At 42.1% G+C, this 22,204-nt stretch overlaps 1 protein-coding gene across 1 annotated transcript; it reads left to right on the forward strand.

Moving 5' to 3' along the window:
• Positions 1-18,997: 18,997 nt before the first annotated feature.
• Positions 18,998-19,393, forward strand: LOC146404364 (olfactory receptor 2AE1-like). Its single transcript, XM_085016200.1, has one exon. The coding sequence runs from the start codon at positions 18,998-19,000 to the stop codon at positions 19,391-19,393; it is 396 nt and encodes a 131-aa protein (XP_084872326.1).
• The last annotated feature ends 2,811 nt before the right edge of the window (positions 19,394-22,204 follow it).

Below are 22,204 nucleotides of genomic sequence, written 5' to 3' on the forward strand. Positions count from 1 at the left end.
TGGGTAAGAATCTGGTGTTTTCAGGGCAGTGGCTTGGATCACCACTGTGGTCCTGGTTTGGTCTCTGGCCCAGGAACTTCCATGTGCCATGGGTGTGATTTAAAAAAGTTAAATACAACCAAACATTTCATTTTAATATAAGCAGAGCAGGACATCCTCTGGGTTCATTCACTCAAAAGCACCCATCTATTGTCTACCTGCTATGACCCTGATAATATCCCCGGTTTTGCAGGACCAAGATACACACTAAGAAGTTTCCCAATGACAGTATTTCTGCTATATCCACACCACTGCAAACCTCTGTCCTAGGCATGATCACTTTCACTATTGTTGTTCACTTTTGGGTAACTGAACAGTTAACTTTAAAGGAATATCTTCCTAATGAGGCTCCCTGCTTTCTGCCTTGAATCCCTGTCATTATCATTTATTCAGTCACAGCTCTGAACGCTGCTCTCATTTAAATACTTTGATGCTACTTTCTTGATTCAAATGCCACAATTATTCTCAAGTTCTTCTACAACATGATTCTCCACCGTGAGCACCCATCAGAATCCTATGGAGGGCTCATTAAAACAGTTTGCTTAATCCTGACCCCTACCAGAGTTTCTGACTGCGAAACCCAGAATTTATATTTCTAACACACTCCCAGGTCATGCTGATGCTGTTGGGATATGTAGGACACTGTCAGAACGACTGTTGTAGGCTGAACTCAAACACCTATCCATGCAAAAAGCTCGGTAATTGTCTACCTTCTAACTACTTCTCCGGCAGCATCTTTTTGTGGGAGGTGGAGAGGGGCTACAGGGTAGAATCCAGAGGGTAAAGAAACTAACTTTAATGTGCACCTGTGATACTCCAGGAAATATGCTCACTAGAATATATCTACTCAATTTTCAAAGAACCTTGGGAGACAGGTGAATAGAAGCAATCTCTTTGCAGAAGAAAATGATTAAAGGGCTGAAGTAACTCATCTGAGATTGTGGCAGTAGTGGGAGCAGGGCTGGTATCTAGACTCATGACCAAGAGGCTGCATGAGGCTGAGGCAGATAGGTCACCAAAGGGGTGAAATTGAAGCCAGATTCTCTTGCAGGTGCCAGCCCTGCCCCAGTCTGACCCCAGGCACCTCCGTGAAGTTGTACCTCCAGCCCCTCACCTCCCTTACTGAAGTCCTGGCCCCACTCACGTTTGTCAGGTTCCAAAGCCTATGATCTTTCCCTCCCACACCTTGTCCTAGTTTTCATGTTCATCACAGCATTTGCTCATTAAAAAAACTCTCATTCCCTTAGAGTTACAGGGTTCAGAGAAATTTCTGTATTTCGATACGTTTTCTTGAGAGGAATTTCTCAAGATGTAATTTCAGAAATGTATCATGAAAATGAAAAACATAGGTCAATCTCATTTATGATACTAATAAATAAAAGTTAAGTAAAATCTTAGAACAGGTTAATCAAGTTCAGTAAAGAAAGAGCACATCACAGTCAATTAGGGCTTCTTAAATATTTTCAAACTCTTATAATCAATGATGTTGAGCATATTTTCATGTGTTTGCCACCCATCTGTATATCTTCTTTGGAGAAATGTCTATTCAGGTCTTTTGCCCATTTTTCCATTGATTGATTGGCTTTTTTGCTGTTGGGTTGTATAAGTTGTTTATATATTCTAGAGGTTAAGCCCTTGTCGGTTGCATCATTTGAAATTATTTTCTCCCTCCTCTGCAGGGATATGGTCCGTGAGCATCCTCAGCATTAACAGATGTCTGACTCTGCAGGAGAACATTTTCTGTAGCCTCTTAGCACTGCCCTCTGGACAGGGGCTGCAGTTCTGAGGATGCCACAACATCCACACTGCTAGAACCGCCACAGAAGGATGCCTGATGGAAGAGGGTGACTGGGATCCCCATTCTCACCTGTGTCCTGGCCAAGAAGCAAGAGAAGAGGCATGGGGAGAGTTCTAATATGAGGTACCAAGGGAGGTGTGAGGGGCCAGAAGGGAAGAAGGGCTGAAGGAAGAACGATGGATTTCTGCCTCCACCTTGAAAGGAAAATCAGTCCATGGAAGGAGAATAAGTGAGAGGAGGATGAACAGTGGACACAGGCAGAAGGGGGAACGTGAACTCAGAGCACATTTGTTTCACTACCTGAAGCTTCAAGAGAGATCCTTCCTCACAATCACAGAAAATGAAACTATGGAAACTTGAAAGAGGAAAGAGAAGGAAAGGAAAAACACTTCACTGGAAAAGACACCCATCTCTGCCAGGAAGGTGTTGAAACGTTCCAAAAATATTCTGGATCTTGAAAAAGTGAATAAAGTGAGGAAAAGCCACCAATGATCACATCTCCCTCCCTGCAGACACTGGGCTTCATTTTGGATAAGCAGCAGGGATCGTGTGAGCTGCACACAGACGGTGGAAAGAAAGTGCAGGATCAGAAAGCACCACATCAGAGAGATCATCGCGGAAACGTCTCTGCAATGGACAACCCTCCTTCTTAGTCTGTGGTTAGGGAACAGGCAGAGCTGGGGGGAAGCCTGGGAAACAGAAGCCAAGGCTAAACCCCCCACTGTTCTGAGGAAATGCATTGGCAGGGGTGTCTTGGCCCATATGTAAGGCCAGGGTGAACACAAGGGCACCAAGTCTACATACACGTCTCAAGGTCATAGGGGACACTGTCTAGGCCCCTGTTGTCATCAGAGACACAGCATCCCCTCCCATCAGCTGTAGGGCCTGGGGACCTCCTCTGTCTGGAGGCGGCACATCTGAGGCCTGGCTCAAGAGAAAAACACCTGAAAAAATACATGTTTATGTCACCTACTCCAGCCCTAGTCCCTGTGATTTCATCAGGGCCCCTAGAGAGCATCTCCTAGGACTACCTCCTCTCCTTCTTTTTTTTTTTTTTTTTTTGAAGTGTGATTTTAAGAGTTTATTTCCACAAATTATCATTATTCCATACACAAGTGATTATTTTTTGTTTGGAGCCCTGGAAATATGAAGTCATAGACATGTGAAGTTAGAAAACTACCACAAAGGACCATCCTTTCTGACACAAAGGGTCCTTTCATTGTGTCCAATGGCCCAGTCCACACAGTGATGGGCAGAGATTTCATGTCAGTGTTGGTGCTCATCTAAGGCAGTCCTCATTTCAAGCTCCCCAAATGCCAGGATACATGGTCCTGTGGGGCTCTGCAGTGCTCTCATACTCAGGGCCCACAGCATCCTGACTGCACCCTCCAAGGCCTCCAAAATCCCCTTATCTTCCCTGTACTTTATGGTCACAGGCAAGAAGGATCACTCAACTTTATATTTGTCTTTTGCCTTTTTAGGGCCACATCCACTGTATATGGAAGTGCCCAGGCTAGGGGTTGAATCAGAGCTGTAGCTGCCAGACTTTGCCACAGCTGCACAGGATCTGAGTCATGTCTGTGACCTATAGTACACCTCACAGCAACACTGGATTCTTAATCCACTGAGCAAGGCCAGGGATCGAACCCAACACTAGTCAGGTTCCTTAGCCACTTAGCCATGACAGGAACACCAAGGACCATGTACCTTTGCCTGAGGACATGGCTGAAGTCAGCTGAGTGTCATTCAACCTGACAAAGGATGAAAATTCTGAGACAACTGCAACTGCATGAAATGCCCCCAAAGATTCACAAAGCAAAACTCTCCTCAGAATCCTGACTCCCCATTTAAAGATATGGCACTCCCAAACCTATGAGATGCAGCAAAAGCCATTCTAAGAGGATCATTTATAGCAATACAAGCCTACCCCAGCCCAATTTCACTGATGAACATCAATGCAAAAATCCTCAACAAAATAGTAGCAAACTGCATCCAACAATACATTAAAAGGATTGTACATCATGATCAAGTGGGATTTATCCCGGGGATGCAAGGGTTCTTCAATATCCACAAATCCATCAGTGTGATACACCACATTAACAAACTGAAGAATAAAAACCATCAGATCCTCTCAATAGACGCGGGAAAAGCCTTTGACAAAATCCAACACCCATTTCTGATAAAAACCCTTCAGAAAGTGGGCATAGCGGGAACCTACCTCAACATAATAAAGGCCATATATGGCAAACCCACAGCGAACATCACCCTCAATGGTGAAAAGCTGAAAGAATTCCCGCTGAGATCAGGAACAAGACAAGGATGTCCGCTCTCGCCACTACTCTTCAACATAGCTCTGGAACTCCTAGCCATGGCAATCAGAGAAGTAAAAGAAATAAAAGGAATCCAAATTGGAAAGGAAGAAGTCAAACTATCCCTATTTGCAGATGACATGAGACTATACATAGAGAATCCTAAAGACTCTACCGGAAAACTGTGAGAGCTCATCCACAAATTTGGCAAAGCCGCAGCATACAAAACTAATACACAGAAATCAATGGCATTTCTATACACTAACAATGATGATCAGAAAGAGAAATTAGGGAAGCAATCCCGTTTACCATTGCATCCAAAAGAATAAAATACCTAGGAGTAAACCTACCTAAAGAGACAAAAGACCTGTACGCTGAAAACTATAAGACACTGATGAAAGAAATCAAAGACGACACAAATAGATGGAAAGATATCCCATGCTCGTGGATTGGAAGAGTTAATATTATCAAAATGACTATACTACCTTAGGCAATCTACAGATTGAATGCAATCCCTATCAAATTACCAAAGACATGTTTTACAGAACTCGAACAAAATATTTTAAAGTTTGCTTGGAAGCACAAAAGACCCAGAATAGCCAGATATCCTGAAAAAGGAAAAATGGAGCTGGAGGAGTCAGGCTCCCTGACTTCAGACTATGCTGCAAAGCAACAATCCTCAAAACCATATGGTACTGGCACAAAGACAGAAATATAGATCGGTGGAACAGGATAGAAAGCCTAGAATTAAACCCACGTACCTACAGCCAACTCATCTATGACAGAGGAGGCAAGAATATACAATGGAGAAAAGACAGCCCCTTCAATAAGTGGTGCTGGGGAAACTGGACAGCCACATGGAAAAGAATGAAATGAGAACACTCCCTAACACCATACCCAAAAGGAAACTCCAAATGGATTAAGGACATGGATATAAGACCAGACACTATAAAACTCGTAGAGGAAAACATAGGCCAAACACTCTCTGACATAAGTGACAGAAACATCTTCTCAGATCCACCTCTTAGAGTCATGACAGTAAAAACAAAAATAAATAAATGGGACTTAATTAAGCTTAAAAGTTTCTGCACAACAAAGGAAACCCTACACAAAATGAAAAGATAACCCACAGAATGGGAGAAAATATTTGCACATGAGTTGACTGACAAGATATTAAACTCCAAAATTTATAAACACCATCTACAGCTCAATACCAAAAAACAAACAACCCCATCAAAACAGGGGCAGATCTCAACAGATAATTCTCCAAAGAAGACATACATACGGCCAAGAAACACAAGAAGAGATCTTCAACGTCACTCATCATTAGACAAATGGAAATCAAAACCACTCTGAGGTACCACCTTACACCAGCCAGAAGGGCCATCATCCAAAAGTCTACAAACTATAAGTGCTGGAGAGGGGGTGGAGAAAAAGGAACCCTAGTACACTCTTGGTGGAATTGTCAATTGGTACAACCACTGTGGAAAGCAGTATGGAGATTCCTCAGAAAAATAAACATAGAACTACCATTTGACCCAGCAATCCCCCTCCTGGGCATCTGTCCAGAGAAAACCATGACTTGAAAAGACACATGTACTCCGATGTTCATTGCAGCACTGTACACGATAGCCAAGACATGGAAACAACCTAAAAGTCCATTGACAGAGGAGTGGATCAAGAAGATGTGGTACATAGACACATGACTATTACTCAGCCATTAAAAGGAATGATATAACAGCATTTTTAGCAACAGGGATGGACCTAGAAATTACCATGCTATGTGAAGTCAGTCAAACAATGAGACACCAACATCAAATGTGGAATCTCAAAAAGGACACAATGAACTTCTTTGCAGAACAGATACTCACTCCCAGACTTTGAAAAACATATGGTTTCCAAAGGAGACAGGTGGGGATTTGGGGTGGAAGTGCTACAAAATTGGGTTATGATGAACATTGTACAACTATAAAGGTAATAAATTCATTGAGTAATATAAAAAAAGAATAAGAAAGAAAAATATCTTAAACAGAAAGAAAACATGTTAGGGGTTCTTGTCATGGCTCAGGAGGCTAAAAATCCAACTAGTATCCATGAGGATGCAGGTTTGACCCCTGGGCTTTCTCAGTAGTTTAAGGATTTGGTGTTGCCACAAGCTGTGGTATAGCTTGCCTATGTGGCTTGGATCTGGCGTTGCTGTGTCTGGGATATATGTCAGCATCTGCAGCTCCAATGGGACCCCTAGCCTGGGAAATTCCATATGCCTGAAAAAGGGTAGCCCTAAAAAGAAAACAAAACAAATACTTTTTTCATCCCTTAGAAGTGTAAAAGGATTTACACTTAATTGCAGCTAAGAAGTAGGCTACAACAGTACAAGAAACAATGCATTACTTAACCCAAATAACCAGTCCGAAAACGTAATAACACTTCAGCAAATAAAATGAAAATTCTAAGATAAATGGAAATAACCTATATTCCTGAGTGGGAAACTTTATTGCAAAGAAGTCAGTCTTTCTTCAAATTAATCTTTTAATTCAAAATGATTCCAGAATCGAGGATCAAGATGGTGGAGGAATAAGAAGTCTTGCTCGCTTCTCCCACAAACACATCAAAGAACACACATCTATATGTAGAACAATTTCTACAGAACATTTGCTGAACACTGGCCAAAGAACTTCAACCTCCAATAAGGGCAAGAAACGCTCCACATAACTGGGTGGAGTAAAAGAAAAGAGAGAGAGAGTGAAGGAATTAGGACAGGACTAGCATTCATGAGAGGGATCTGAGAAAGAGAAAAGGAACCCACAACCTGGGAAGCCACCTAACCACGGGGAGGTCAGCCAAGATGGAGGGAACTCAACATTGTCAAGAAAATCACAGCAGCTAGACTGAGGAGGGCAAAGCAGAAGGAAAGTCACACAGATCATCTGCACCACCGCCCCAGACACCACAGCCTGAGACACGCAGGTGGGGCTTGGGCACTGGGACTCAGGCTCCAGAGGTCAGTTGCAGGGAGAGGACTAGGGCTGGCTGTGTGGAGACAACCTGAGGGGCTAGGGAGTGGTGTGCCATGTGCTGGGGAATGGAATGCCAGAGCCAAGGGAACCCAGGTGGAGGAGCAACAAGCTGCCATTGTTGGGCAGGGTGAGAGGAGGAGTGGACCACCATGGGAACCTCCCTGTATATGCACAGGCTCTCAGAGGGTGCGGGGCCTCTGGTGCAGGCTACAGGTGGTGAGAGGCCACTTTCTTTGACTACAGCAAACCGGGCACTTCCTGTGAAGGCTACTGGTGGCCAGGCACCTCTTGTATGGTCTAACGGGAGCAGGGAGCTAAGTACAGCATGGTGCCTTTTCTGTAATCTACAGGCAGCGGGGACTAACCACCATAGCCGGCATCTCAGAAACCAGAGGGAGGCATGGCCTGCCACCACTAGGGGTCTGTGAACAGGCTCCACGTGCAGCCCCAGTCACCTCAGAGGTTGGCAAAAAAGGCCCTGAAACAAAGCACCACCTGTTGTTGCTCTCACTACCCTGGGAATACGCCCAACCTGCAGATTCCACTGCCAAATGGTCCAGGCAGCACCCACACATGCTTGATCACTGTCCCTTCCCAGGGACCTGCCACCAGGAGCAGCCTGTGTAGCACCTCCTGTGGGGGCTCTGCAGGACAGGAAGCTTCTTGTGTGGTCTATAGCTGGTGGGGGCAAACCACCACAGTTATCACTGACTCCAGAAGTGGACAGGGCCCACCACCACTAGAGGTCCATCAACAGGCACCACTTACAGCCCTCGTCCCCTCAGAGGGCACCACAGAGGAGGGCATTGCAACCGATTGCCACCAGTTGTTGCTCTCACTCCTCTGGAAACCCACACACCTTGCAACCACCACTGTCAAATGTTCTGGGCACCATCTCAATTGGCCTGAGCCTCATTACCGCTTCCCAGAGCCCTGCAGCTAGGAGTAGCCTGTGCCACCTTCCTGCAGGTCCTTGCTACTGTCAAGAGCCCAGCAACCAGGCACTCACTACTAGCCCTACCCTTTGCCTCATTCTCCCTGCACACACACTCAGCACCCTGGGGATAACAGCCTCTTCACACTGAAGAAACAGACAGCAAATATCCCAACTGCAAAGCCAAAAATAAAGAGTAACCCCCTATAAAATACAGAGGGGCACTCTTGCATAGAAATAGCCCTCCAAGACTACAGCTTGGTTTCCATAACCTCACAGAAAAAGAAAAAAAAAACAAGCAAAATGAAGAAGCTCAAAAACCATTCCCAGTTAAAAGAACAGCCAAATTCACCTGAAGCAGTAAACAATGAAACACACCCCTGCAGTCTAATAGCCTCTGAGTTCAAAGGGGAGAGAGTGAAAATACTGAAGGAATTCAGGGTGAATATGAAGGAATAAGAACGGATATAGGCAGTGATGCAGATTACTTTAGAAAGGGACTAGAAAATATAAGGAGAAGCCAAGATAAACTAGAAAATTCCTTGGCAGAGACACAAACTGAGAGCTAAAGGCACTGAAGGGCAGAATGAATAATGCAGAGGAACTAATTAGTGACTTGGAAGGTAGAATAATGGAAATCACCCCATCAGGACAGCAGACAGAAAACCAAATGACAAAAACATAAGAGCAATATAAGACACCCATGGGATAATATAAAGTGGGCCAATCTATGCATAATAGGGATTCCAGAAGAAGAAGGAAAAGAAAAGGAGATCAAAAACACATTTGAAGAAGTTATGGCTGAAAACTTTGCAAATCTAACGAAAACAGACATCAATCTACCAAAATCACAAAGGGCCCCAAACAAGTTGAACCCAAACAGACCCACACCAAGACCTATTATAACAAAAATGGCAAAAGTGAAAGAGAGGATTCTAAAGGCAGCAAGAGCTACACAAAGCATTCATTATGAGGAAACCCCCATAAGGCCATCAGCTGATTTCTCTACAGAAACACTACAGGCCAGAAGAGAGGGGCAAGATATATGCAAAGTTCTAAACGGAAAAAATTGCATCCTAGAATACTCTATCCAGCAAGAATATCATTTGAAATAGAAGGAGGAATAAAGAATTTTTCCGACAAACAAAAGCCCAAAGAGTACAATACTAAGGAAGATGTGGTGTATATATACACAATGGAATACTACTCGGCCATAAAAAAGAACCAAATAGTTCCATGGATGGAATTAGAGACTCTCATACTGAGTGAAGTGAATCAGAAAGACAAAGATGAATACCATAGGATATCACTTATAACTGGAATCTAATATCCGGCACAAATGAACCTTTCCACAGAAAGGAAAATCATGGACTTGGAGAATAGATTTGTGGCTGCCTGGGGGAAGAGGGAGGGAGTGGGAGGGATCGGGAGCTTGGGGTTATCAGATACAACTTGGAATGGATTTACAAGGAGATCCTGCTGAGTAGCATCGACAACTATGTCTAGATACTTATACTGCAACAGAACAAATGGTGGGAAAAAATGTATACATGTAAGAGTAACTTGGTCCCCACGCTGTACAGCGGAAAAAAAAATTAAAATTAAAAAAAAAGAAAAAATGCTGGCGTTGATATTTTTGGACACTAAAATCACTAAAAGAGAAGCTAAATAGAATTGTCACATGTAGTCCATAGTGCATTTGTAGGTGTTCTTCTGTAACTTGTTTGGATCTAGGCAACTTTTATACTTTGTTTCATTTAATAATAAAAAAAAGTTAAGCAACGCAAGAAAAAAAAACCCACAAGAAACAGAAAAACATGAAGATGTTAAAAAGGACTTCAAAATCATGGAATGTGGGGATAGAAAGTAAGAAAATCTAGACTCTTCTGTTTAAGAATGTTTTTGAGCCTATATGACTATCAGGCTACAGCAAGCAGTTATACAGGAAGGGATTAACATGCTTAAAAAACAGGGTAACCACAAATCAAAACCAAACATTACATTCACAAACACTGAAAAGTACACAAGAATAAAATAAATGGAAATCATCCAACTACAAAAAGAAAGGAACAAAGAAGAAACAGAGAAGCAACTGGAAAACAACCTTTAATATGGCAATAAATGCATATGTATCAACAATGACCTTAAATGTCAATGGACTGAATGCTCCAACCAAAAGATACAGAGTGGCAGGTGCATGAAAAAGCAAGAACCTACAATATGCTGTCTACAAGAGACTCATCTTAGGTCAGAGGAGAGATATAGATTGAAAGTAAGGGGACGGGAAATGATATTTCATGCCAATGGAATATAAAAAAAAGCAGGAGATTGCATACTTTAATCAGACAAAATAGATGTTTTTATTACTCAATGAATTTATTACATTTATAGTCGTACCATGATCATCACAATCCAAAATCCTACAAAATAGACTGTAAAAGGAAGGCTATCCAAAAAGACAAAGAAGGACATAATTTAATGATAAAAGGATCCATTCAAGAAGAGGATAGTACAATCATTAACATACAAGCCCCTGATGCAGGAGCACCCAGATACACACAGCAAATACTAACAGACATAAAAGGAGAAATTGACAGGAGTACAGTACTACTAGGAGACTTTAACACCCCACTCACAGCAAGGGACAGATCCTCCAGGAAGAAAATCAGTAAGGCAAGAGAGATCCTAAATGACAACAGAAAACTTAGACTTGGCATTTTCAGGATCATACATCCAAAAAAATCAGAATATGCACTCTTTTCACGTGCACATGGAACATTCTCAAGGACTGACCACATACTGGGGCACAAAACGAACCTCAACAAATTTAAGAAATTATTTGGAAATTATTGCAAGTGTCTTCTCTGACCACAATGGCATAAAACTAGAAATCAGCCACAGAAAGAGAAATGAGAAAAAAACAAATTCATGGAGACTAAACAACATGCTACTAAAAAACCAATGGGTCAGTGAGGAAATCAAAAATGAAATTTAAAAATTCCTCAAGACAAATGATCATGAAGACAGGACAATGATCATGAAGAGTCAAAATCTATGGGATGTCAAACAAGCAGTGCTCAGAGGGAAGTTCATAGCAATACAGGCCTTCCTCAAAAAAGAAGACAAATCTCAAATCAACAACTTAACCCACCACCTAAAGCAAGTAGTAAAAGAATGAACAAAACCTAAAGTCAGCAAAAGGACAGAAATCATAAAGATCAGAGAGGAAAGCAATAAAATAGAGATTCAAAAAACAAAACCATAGGCCCATATCTTTGATGAATATAGACTCTTGAAATTGAATATAGACTCTATAAATTCTCAACAAAATTTTAGCCAACCGAAACCAACAACATATCAAAAATATCATGCACCACGACCAAGTGGGATTCATCCCAGGTTCACATGCATGGTTCAACATACAGAAATCAATCAATGGCATATACCACATTAACGAAAGAAAGGTCAAAAACCACATGATCACCTCAAGAGATGCAGAAAAAAAGCATTTGACAAAGTTCAACATCCATTCATGATAGAAATTTTACCAAAGTGGGTCTAGAAGGAACATACCTTAATATAATAAAAGCCATTTATGACAGACTCACAGAAAATACACTATTCAATGGAGAAAAGCTGAACGCCTTCCTACTAACATCTGGAACAAGACAAGGATGCCCACTTTTACCACTTCTATTCAACATAGTATTGGAAGTCCTAGCCACAGCCATCAGACAAACAGCAGAAACAACTGGTATTCAAGTTGGAAGAAAAGAGGGAAAATTGTCACTGTATGCGGATGACATGATACTCCATGGAGAAAACCCTAAGGACTCCCTGCAAAAACTCCTTGAACTGATCAACAAATTCAGCAAAGTAGCAAGCTACAAGATTAATATTCAGAAGTCAGCTGCATTTCTGTATACTAGTAATGAAAGATTAGGAAAGGAATACAAAAATACAGTACCAATTAAAATGAATTACCAAGGAATAAACCTGACCAAGGAGGTGAAAGAACTATAAAACATTAATCAAGGAAAATCAAGAGGATTCAAAGAGATGGAAAGATAGTCCATGCTACTGGGTTGAAAAAGTTGATATTGTGAAAATGGTCATACTACCCAAAGCAATCTACAGATTTAATGCAATCCCTACCAAATGACCCTTGACATTTGCCTCAGAACTACAACAAACGATCCAAAAACTTATATGGAACAACAAAAGACCCAGAATTGCCAAAGCAATGCTGAGGAACAAAAACCAAGCAGGAGCCATAACTCTCCCAGACTTCAGGCAATATGACAAAGCCACAGTCATCAAGACAGTGTGGTGCTGGTGCGAAAACAGACACGCAGACCAAAGGAACAGAGTGGAGAACCCAGAAACAAACCCAGACACCTACAGTCATTTAATCTTCAGCAAAGGAGGCAAGAATATAAAGTGGGAAAAAGACAGGCTTTTCAGCAAGTGGTGTCGGCAAAACTGGACAGCTGCACGTAAATCAATGAAACTAGAACACACCCTCACGCCATGCAGAAAAGTAAACTCAAAATGGCTTAAAGACTTAAACATAAGACAAGACTCCATCAAACTCCTGGAAGAGAACATAAGCAAAACATTCTCTGACATCAATCTTAAAAATGTTTTCTTAGGTCAGTCGTCAAAGGCAACAGAAATAAAATAAAAAATAAACCAATTGGATGTAATCAAACTGACCAGTTTGCACAGCAAAGGAAACTACATTAAAAAAAAGACAACTTATGGAATGGAAGAAAATAGTTTCAAATGATGCAACTGACAAGGACTTAATCTCTAAAACACACAAACAACGTTTACAATTCAACAGCAAAAAATCAAATAAGCCCAATTGAAAGAAAGCAAAAGACCAGAATAGACATTTCTCCAGAGACTGTATACAGATGGCCAACAAGCACATTTAAAAAATGCTCAACATCACTGATTATTAGAGAAATACACATCAAAACCGCTATGAGTTACCATCTCACACCAATCAGAAATGGCCATCATTAATAAATCCACATAAACTAATGCTGGAGATGGTGTGGAGAAAAGGTGGGGGACGCTTTCGGTGGGAATGTAAATTGGTACAACCACTATGGAAAACAGCATAGAAGTGCATCAGAAAACTATAGAAATACCATATGACGCAGCAAGACCACTCTTGGGCAAATATCCAGACAAAACGTTCCTTAAAAAAGACACATGCGCCCACATGATCATTGCTGCACTATTTGCAATAGGCAAGACATGGAAACAACCTAAATATCCATAGACAGATGAATGGATTAAGAGATGTGGTATATATACACAATGGAATACTACTCAACCATAAGAAAGGAACAAAATAATGCCATTTGCAGCAACAAAGGTGGAACTAGAGATTCTCACACTAAGTGAAGTAAGTCAGAAAGAGAAAGACAAACACCATACGCTATCACTCATATCTGGAATCTAACATATGGCACAAAGGAACCTTTCCACGGAAGAGGAACTCATGGACTTGGAGAACAGGCTTATGGTTGCCAAGGGGGAGGTGGAGGGAGTTGGATGGACTGGGAATCTGGGGTTAATAGATGCAAACTATAGCCTTTGGAATGGATAAGCAATGATACGCTCCTGTATAGCACTGGGAACTATATCTACTCACTTGTGATGGAGCATGATCGAGCATAATATCAGAAAAAGAATGTATATGTGTGTGTGTGTATGTGTGTGTGTGTGTGTGTGTGTGCGCGTGTGTGCGTGTGTGTGTTAGATAGAGACTGGGTCACTTTGCTGTATGGTAGAAAATTGACCAAACACTGTAAACCAAGTATAACAGAAAAAATAAAAATCATTATACAAATAAATAAAAATAAACATCATCTTTAAAAAATAAATCCAGTTCAAATCTTGTACTGTGAATTATGGAACTTGCCAAGGCCATTCAAACAGACAGGTCTAAGAACAAACAGAAAATAACTGGAAAAGAGCAATACTGAAGAACAAGAAATGGTGTTGGGAAAACTGGACTCAGCTACACGTAAAAGAATGAAATTAGAACTTTCACTACCACCAGACACACAAATAAACTCAAAGTGGATGGAAGACCTAAATGTAAAACCAGATGCTATAAAACTCCTAGAGGAAACATCGGCAGAACACTCTTTGACATAAACTGCAGCAATATCCTTCTTGATCCACCTCCTACAGCAAAGGGAAGAAAAGCAAAAACAAAGCAAACTGGGACCTAGTGAAACTTCAAAGCTTTTGCACAGGAAAGGAAACCATAAGGGAAACAACAAGGTAACCTGCAAAATGGGAGAAAACATTTGCAAATGATGCAAACGACAGAGGATTAATCTCCAGAATATACAAACAGCTCATACAGCTCAATATTAAAATACCCAACAATCCAACCAAAAAATGGTCAGAAGATCTAAATAAATAAATCTGTAATTTCTCTCAAGAAGTATACAGGAGTTCCCATTACGGTTCAGTGGGTTAGGAACCCCACGAGTATCCACGAGGATGTGGGTTCCATCCCTGGCCTCACTCAGTGGCTTAAGGATCTGGCATTGCCTTGAGCTGTGGCATAGGCTGCAGACACAGCCTGAATCCCACGGTGCTGTGGCTGTGGTGTATGCTGGCAGCTTCAGCTCTGACTCAACCCCTAACCTGGGAACATGCAAATGTTGCAGATGCAATCCTAAAAAACAAAACAAAACAAAAAAAGAAAAAGAAAAAGGAAGACATACAGATGGCTCGTAGGCATATGAAAAGGTGCTCAACATCCCTAATTTTGAGAGAAAGGCAAATTAAATCCACAATAAGGTATCACTTCACACAGGTCCGAAAAGACATCATCAAAAAGTCTACAAATACTACATACTACAGAGGAGGCAGAGAAAAGGAACCCTCCTACACTTTTGGTGGCAATGTAAGTTGGTTCAGCCTCTGTGGAGAACAGTATGGAGGTTCCCTAAAAAACTGAAAAATAGAGCTACCATATGGTCCTGCAGTCCCGCTCCTGGGCACGTATCTGGAGAAAACCCTAAAAATCAAAAAGAGACACGTACCCAAACATTCACTGCAGCACTGTTTACAAATCCCAAGACATGGAAGCAACCCAAATGTGGGTCAGCAGATCAATAGATAAAGAAGATGTGGTGTATTTCAACAATGGAAACTTAGCCATAAACAGAATGAAATAATGCCCTTTGCAGGAACATTAATGGACCTAGAAATTATCAGACTAAGTGAAATATGCCAAAGACACATATCATATGCTATCACTTATATGTGGAAGCATAATAAACATCATACAAATAAACATACACAAAATAGAAATAGAGACACAGACGCAGAAAACAGAGTAATAGTTGCCAAAGGGGTAAGATGGTGCAAAAGAATAAATTAAGAATTGGGGATTTACATATGCACCCTACCATATATAAAATAGATAATCAACAAGGACCTACTGCATAGTACAGGGAACCCTTCTCAGTATTTTATAAGAACACTTCCCATTGTGGCACAGTGGAGGCGAATATGAGTAGGGACCATGAGGTTATGGTGTCAATCCCTGGCCTTGCCAGTGGGTTAAGGATCTGGCATTGCCGCAAGCTGTGTTGTAGGGTGCAGACTCGACTTGGATCTGGTGTTGCTGTGGCTGAGGTGAAGGCTGGAAACTACAGCTCTGATTGGACCCCTAGACTGGGAACCCCCATATGCCACAGGTACAGCCCTAAAAAGACAAAAGTCCAAAAAAAAGAAAAGAATCGGGGGGAATATGATAAAAAGAATATATATACCATTGAATCACGTTGTTGTATACCTGAAACATAACATTGTATATCACTACACTTCATAAAGAAACTAATTCTTTTTTAAAGTGAGGAATAAATGAAAAAAAGAAAAACAAGCTAGGGCCTCCAGAGGTGTTTCTCTCCACAGTTCAGTCCCCCTTGGAGAAGATATCCCCATGTGATCTTCTGAGCCACACTCCTCAAAATCTCTCACTCCCCTGAGACTACACTCAAACTTCAAGCAAAGCCCTTGGGGACACTTACTCATGCACACAGCAAGTCTAATGGGCATCTCGAGGCATGGTTTCCAGAAGAGATTCGGGAAGTGTCCTTTGGGTGGGAATTCCTGATGCCATATATTTAGTGTCCTCAACTGCCTTGGTTGACCTGGGTCCCCTGGGCTGGGGGCTGTTTTATCTCTCATGGATGATTCCTCTCTTCCCTCAGGATTGGCTCAGCTCAGGCCCAGTCTGTCCTCATTCGAGCCCCTTTATTCTTCCTGAGGAAACATTTGTGCTGTCGAGAAGGTGCTTATTCGGAAACCATCAGTGCTAGAACCCAAATTCTTATTTTACCAAGTGGGAAAGGAGGAGTGAAACTAAGAAGAATGTTCCCTCAAGTGACAGACAGAGCAGAAAATCCCTAACAGATTCTCTTTTGATTCTGGACTCATGAGGATTCAGCAGGGATTAAATGGAGCTTCTTAACCAGGGAACATTAATGCAAAGGGTTCTGGCCCAAGCTCTCATCACTATTGTGGATGGAGAAGCAGCTGGATCTATGGTTAGAGGCAGAGGAGGCATAGGCAGGATTCAAAGGCCCTCCAGTTAGAGGCTAAAGAAGTTCAATGAGTTAATCTGTCCTGAGGCAGGCTGAGGGAATGCAAACTCTGAACCTGCACACAAGAGCATGCCAGAATTCCATGCCCGGTTGCTCCTGGTGATGCTGTCAGGACAGAACGAGTGGAAACAGTGGTGACTGGGTGGGACCCTCTGCTTCTCCACAGTAAATGGAGATTCCCAGGGTGAGGAAGGACGTCTGGTGAGCCCTCAGAAAAGCCCTGTTTGGATGTCCAGTAGCCAGGGTGTGAGGCAGTGGGGCTCTGTCCTGCCCTCTCTCTTCACGTCTATGCTAGTTCTCCCCACAAGCCTCTGCAGAGAAGGTTCCAGGTAAGGCACTGTTGGGGCTTGGGCCATTCCAGAGCCCTTTATTAGGGATGAGGGCATCCTCTGACACTGCCAGCTTGCTCCTCAACACTCGAGTGAGGGGTGAGGTCAGGTTGCTCCTTGACGGAGCTGCCTGAGAAGACAGAGGAAAAAGTCCCTTGAGCGACACAACTCAGAATGGGATGTGAATAGGTAGATTGGCTGTGGGAGGAATGGAGATGGGACTCAGGTGATGGATAAATGTATGTTATGGAGAGTTCCAGAGAAAGATGGAGACTAATGAGAGAAGAGCCATTCCTTAATGGCAGCCATCAATATAATGCATCTACCACCCAGTATCTGGCTGATTCTGCTGGGGATGGTGCCACAGCAGGGATCTGTGTTGGTCTCTGGGCTTGGCAGATGGGGCCCCAGCAGTGGCTGAGTGTAGACTGAGTGGACATCCATGGTCCGTGGAAGGTTCTGGGCCCACATAGAGCCTCCACCCATGCTGCCTGGTCACTGTGTTTGTGAGTCTATCATCATCAATAGGAGTGACTGAGAAAGCGAGCACTTGATGTCCACAGATGGGTCAACACTTGGAAAGGGTGACTCATTCCATGGACAATAGTCAAGAGTAATTTCTTCCCTGTTTTCCTAACACTGCGTACATGTGCTTGGTTGTATGCTGGATAGTTCTAGTAGGCAGACGGATGACTCTGCTGTGTTCATTGTGGGATCATGTGTGTTTTAAGGAGATGAGTACATGTGCCACCTTGACAGGAGATCCAGTCTGTGGCTGTTGTGATGTGTCGCCTGGGCTAGGATACCCATCATTTACCAGAACCCCTCCCTTGTGAGTGTCAGGTTAAGGTGGGCTCAGGGGAGATGCTCTGGAGTACTTCCAGGCAAGAATAGGTGCAGCTGTTCTTATCATTGACAACAGTGCTGATGATCTGCTTCTGATCTGCTGACTCACTTCCCTAGTGGGAGGTGGCTATGGGCCTGCAGTTACTCTACCTTTCCCTGGATCCTGCCGTAGATGCTCTGATGTCTGGGCCAGGAGTGTATGTTTAGACTCATTAAGCAGGGCCTCAGGGTGTGCAAGAGAACCCTGCCACCAAGTCCAGAGGTAAGAAGGGACCTGGGTTTCAGTCTGCCTTGTGGGATTACCTGGCATGTCTGTGGGTTCCAGCCTGACCTTGATCCATCATCTCATTTTTCTTTTTAGCTGCACCCACTGCCTGTGGACGTTCCCAGGAGGGATCAAATCTGTTCCACTCCAATAACCAGAGCCACTGCGCTGACAATGCCTATTACTTAACCCTCTGAGCCACAAGGGAACTGTCTCACTGCACTTAATATCCATCTTTCCTGACTGGCTGCTTGCCCCATGAACTGCAAGTTCCAGCATCAGACACAAAGCTGACAGCCTTACACAGACCTGCTTAACCTGTTTTCACAGTCAAGTAAGGACAGCTTTCTGCACAAACCATTAAATGTGCATATATATATATAAATCTTTCAGTGGTTCAGCTTCTCTAGTTAAGCCCTGACTGATATATGAAATAATCTGAAAGATTACATTGATATTATATATAAAATTTAGAGTATGCATGCAAAGCATATGCATATTATGTACACTTATAAAAGACAATGATATATATACATGTGTGTCTACATAATTCTTCCTTAGTGAGGAGAGACTCTGTTTAGAAGTTTGGCTCTACATATTATGGAACATCAGAGTGAACAGTGAACAGAGAGAACATATACATGAACCGACATATGAAGTTCTACATTTTAAAGAACAATTATTTCAACAATTAGGCCTGTTGAATAATTACTAATGGAAGAAAAATTTAAACCTTCTTTCAAAAATAAAGTCCTACTGTATAGCACTGGGAACTATATTCTATATCTGGTGATAAACTAAAATAAAAAATTATGAGAGACATCACTGTGTATGAAATCGCCGTGTACATTGGTGACATCATCCTGCTCCTTCTCCCCATCGTCCTGATTTCTGCATCCTACATCTTCATCCTCCACAATGTCATTCACATGCACTCAGCTGGGGGTAAAAGGAATGCCTTTGCCACCTGTAGCTCTCACCTCACTGTGGTTTCCCTCTGGTTTGGCGCCTGCATCTTCTCCTACATGAGGCCCAGGTCCCAGCGAACCCCAATGCAAGACAAAGTGGGTTCCGTGTTCTACAACATCATCACTCCCACCCTGAATCCTCTAATCTACACTCTCCGAAATAAAGATATAGCTAAGGCTCTGAAGAGGGTGCTGGGGAGAGTGATGATCACTCAAAACCCAAAAGTGCGGTTGCCCTGAGTGTGCAACAAATGGTTAAAGCTCCTTAAATTGTCCTCATTAAATTTCAAAGATTTTTCTAGGTACCCCACCCCTGATGACTACTGCAAACATGAAACGTTTAACAGACATTTCCAGTATTCAATCTTGGTCTCAGGGGTATTGAGAGCATAGAGTACTAGAGTACCATAGAGAACTACCTTAGTTCATTTGAGCTGCCCTAACAAAAATACCATAGAATGGGATGGCTTAAACACCAAACACTCAGTTCTCACAGCTCTGGAGACTAAGACGAAGGTCAAGTCATGAATGGTCTTGACACTCTCTAGTTTCTGTTGGATCTCATTTTGAAAGTGACCTTCTCCAAACATGGCTCCTTATGATCCTATTTAAAGCAGTATCTTCATTCTCTGTCCCCTGTTTGTACTTTGTGAACCTCATTTGCATGATATGCACAACGTGTTACACTGTACTCCACTTACTGTTGGCTGTATTACAGTGAGAGTTTCAAGAGGGCAAGGGCCCTGCTATGATTGCTATTTCTCACTCAAGCCGGGAACCAACATGACATGACTTAAATTGTGCACTATTTACTGCATGGATTAATAAGGGAAAATGGCCAAGACTCCTTGTTATCTCAATTGACATGAATGATATTCAATTGAGGGGAAGTGGATTATATAAATAAACATTACAACAGATCCCTTAGTAAGAGTCATTTTCTACGATAGCCATGTATTACTCCCCTGTGAACTCAGGGATCTGACATCTCAGTGAACTGTCCTGGAGTCTAATGGGCTGAGGGATGCCAAAGTGATGGACAGATTTCTATTCCTATTTCTTGCTTCTTCTAGCAGTTAAACGCTTTGTTCAGCTTAGTGACCATCTTCAGAGGAGTAACACAATGTTTGGGAGCAAGGTTATGCTTTCTTTGACAGGCAGGTAATTTCCCTTTGAGAAAGAGCCTCAAGGGATCCTCAAGATGATGAGCTAAGATGGGCTGTTCATCATGAGCTGGGGCCATATTCACCACTAGCCCTCAGGTTGTATTTGCCTTGTAACACAGCACAATCAAGGAGAATTGATTTTTACAGAAATGACGCCTGGCTTGTTTTGGAAGGTGTAAGCGTGTTGAATAAATGGCTAGGTCTCCATCCCAGTTAGCAAGAGTTGGTCTTAGAGTTCCTGTTGTGGCTCATCAAAAATGAATCTGACTCGTGTCCACGAGGATACAGGCTCTATCCCTGGCCTCGCTCAGTGGGTTAAGGATCTGGCATTACCATGAGTGGTGGTGTAGGTCACAGACATGGCTCAGATCTGGCATTGCTGTGTCTGTGGCATAGGCCATTGCCTACAGCTCCAATTCAAACCCTAGCCTGGGAGCCTCCGTATTCTGGGGGTGCAGCCCTAAAGGGACACACACACACAAAGAGTTGGTCTTTACTCTGCTACCTCTCTCTCTAGTCAGACAAATATGGCCTTGTCAGGAATGCTATTAAGTTATTATAGAATGAAACAACCTAAGGTAAGTCGATGGGTGGCTATTCATGTATTATTTGCCAAAAATAAAAGAGGACAGTGTTATATCCCCCTGTCCTCTTGAGAAGAGATATAACTCTACATAATTGTAATCATTTTGATATATTCTGGATATTAATCTCCTATCCCTTTTTTTTTCTTTCTTTCTTTGGATGACTTGAGGCATATGGGTTTCCCTAGCCAGGGATCAGATCCAAGCCACTCTTTCACCTATGCCTCAGCTGTGTAAAACCAGATCCTTTAACCCACTGTACTGGACAGGCATGGAACCTCTCAACCTGCATGCTAGTGCTGAAGAGACCCCGCTGATCCCACTCTACCACAACAGGAACTCCTATTAACCCCTTCTTTGACACAGGGATTACAAATATTTTCTGTCATTCCATAGGTTGCCTTTCACTCTGTTGATTCTGTCATTTAATAAAGGCAAGTTTTACAATTCTGCTACCTTCTCATTCATGTAGTTTTTGTTTAGTTGTCTGTGGTTTAGGTGTCATAGCCAAGAAATCTTTGTGAATGCACTGCCATGAAGGTTCCCCCTAGATTTTCTTCTAAGAGTTTTATAGTTTGAGCTCTTACATTAGGTTCTTGGTACATTTTTAGTTAAATGTTGTATATTGTGTAAGGTGAGGGTTCAACTTCATTCCACTTTCCATAGAAATCAAATGGAATAACAGAAATAATTTATCTAAGGAAGTGAAAGATTTGCACACTGAAAACTACAAAACTGCTGAAATAAATTAAAGGGATCAAAATGAATGGAAAGATACCCTGTGTTCATACATTAGAAGACTTAATATTGCTATATGTACACACACACATATAAACACACACATTATGTACAATGGAATATTATTTAATGATAAAAAAAATTAGGATTTCTTTCCATTTGTGACTGGATGGAAAGAGCTTGAGGGCATAATGCTAAGAGTCAGACAGAGAAAGACTAATACTCTAAGATATCACATATATGTGGAACCAAAAAAAAAAGCTTCTCAAATTTTATTTGTGTATTTATTTGGGCTGCACTTGTAGCATGTGTAAGAACATGTGTCACAGCAGGGACCGAAGCTTCTGCTGTGAAAAGGCCAGATCCTTAACCTGCTCTGCCATAAGAGAATTCCAAAAACTCTCAACTTTCAGATACAGAGAACAGATTAGTGACGCCAGGGTTGGTGCTCAGGGTAGAAGAAATGGGTGAAGGTGATCAAGATTAAAACTTCCAGTTGTAAGGTAAATGAGTTTGAAGGATTTAATGTAGGGCATGGTGACTATAGTTAATCATGTAGAATT

The sequence above is a fragment of the Sus scrofa genome, chromosome 3 (assembly GCF_054392235.1).
Source record: "Sus scrofa isolate SSC_HxYL_T2T_F1_AM1 chromosome 3, Sscrofa_HxYL_maternal_Yorkshire_Landrace_v2.0, whole genome shotgun sequence".
Taxonomy (NCBI): Eukaryota; Metazoa; Chordata; class Mammalia; order Artiodactyla; family Suidae; genus Sus; species Sus scrofa.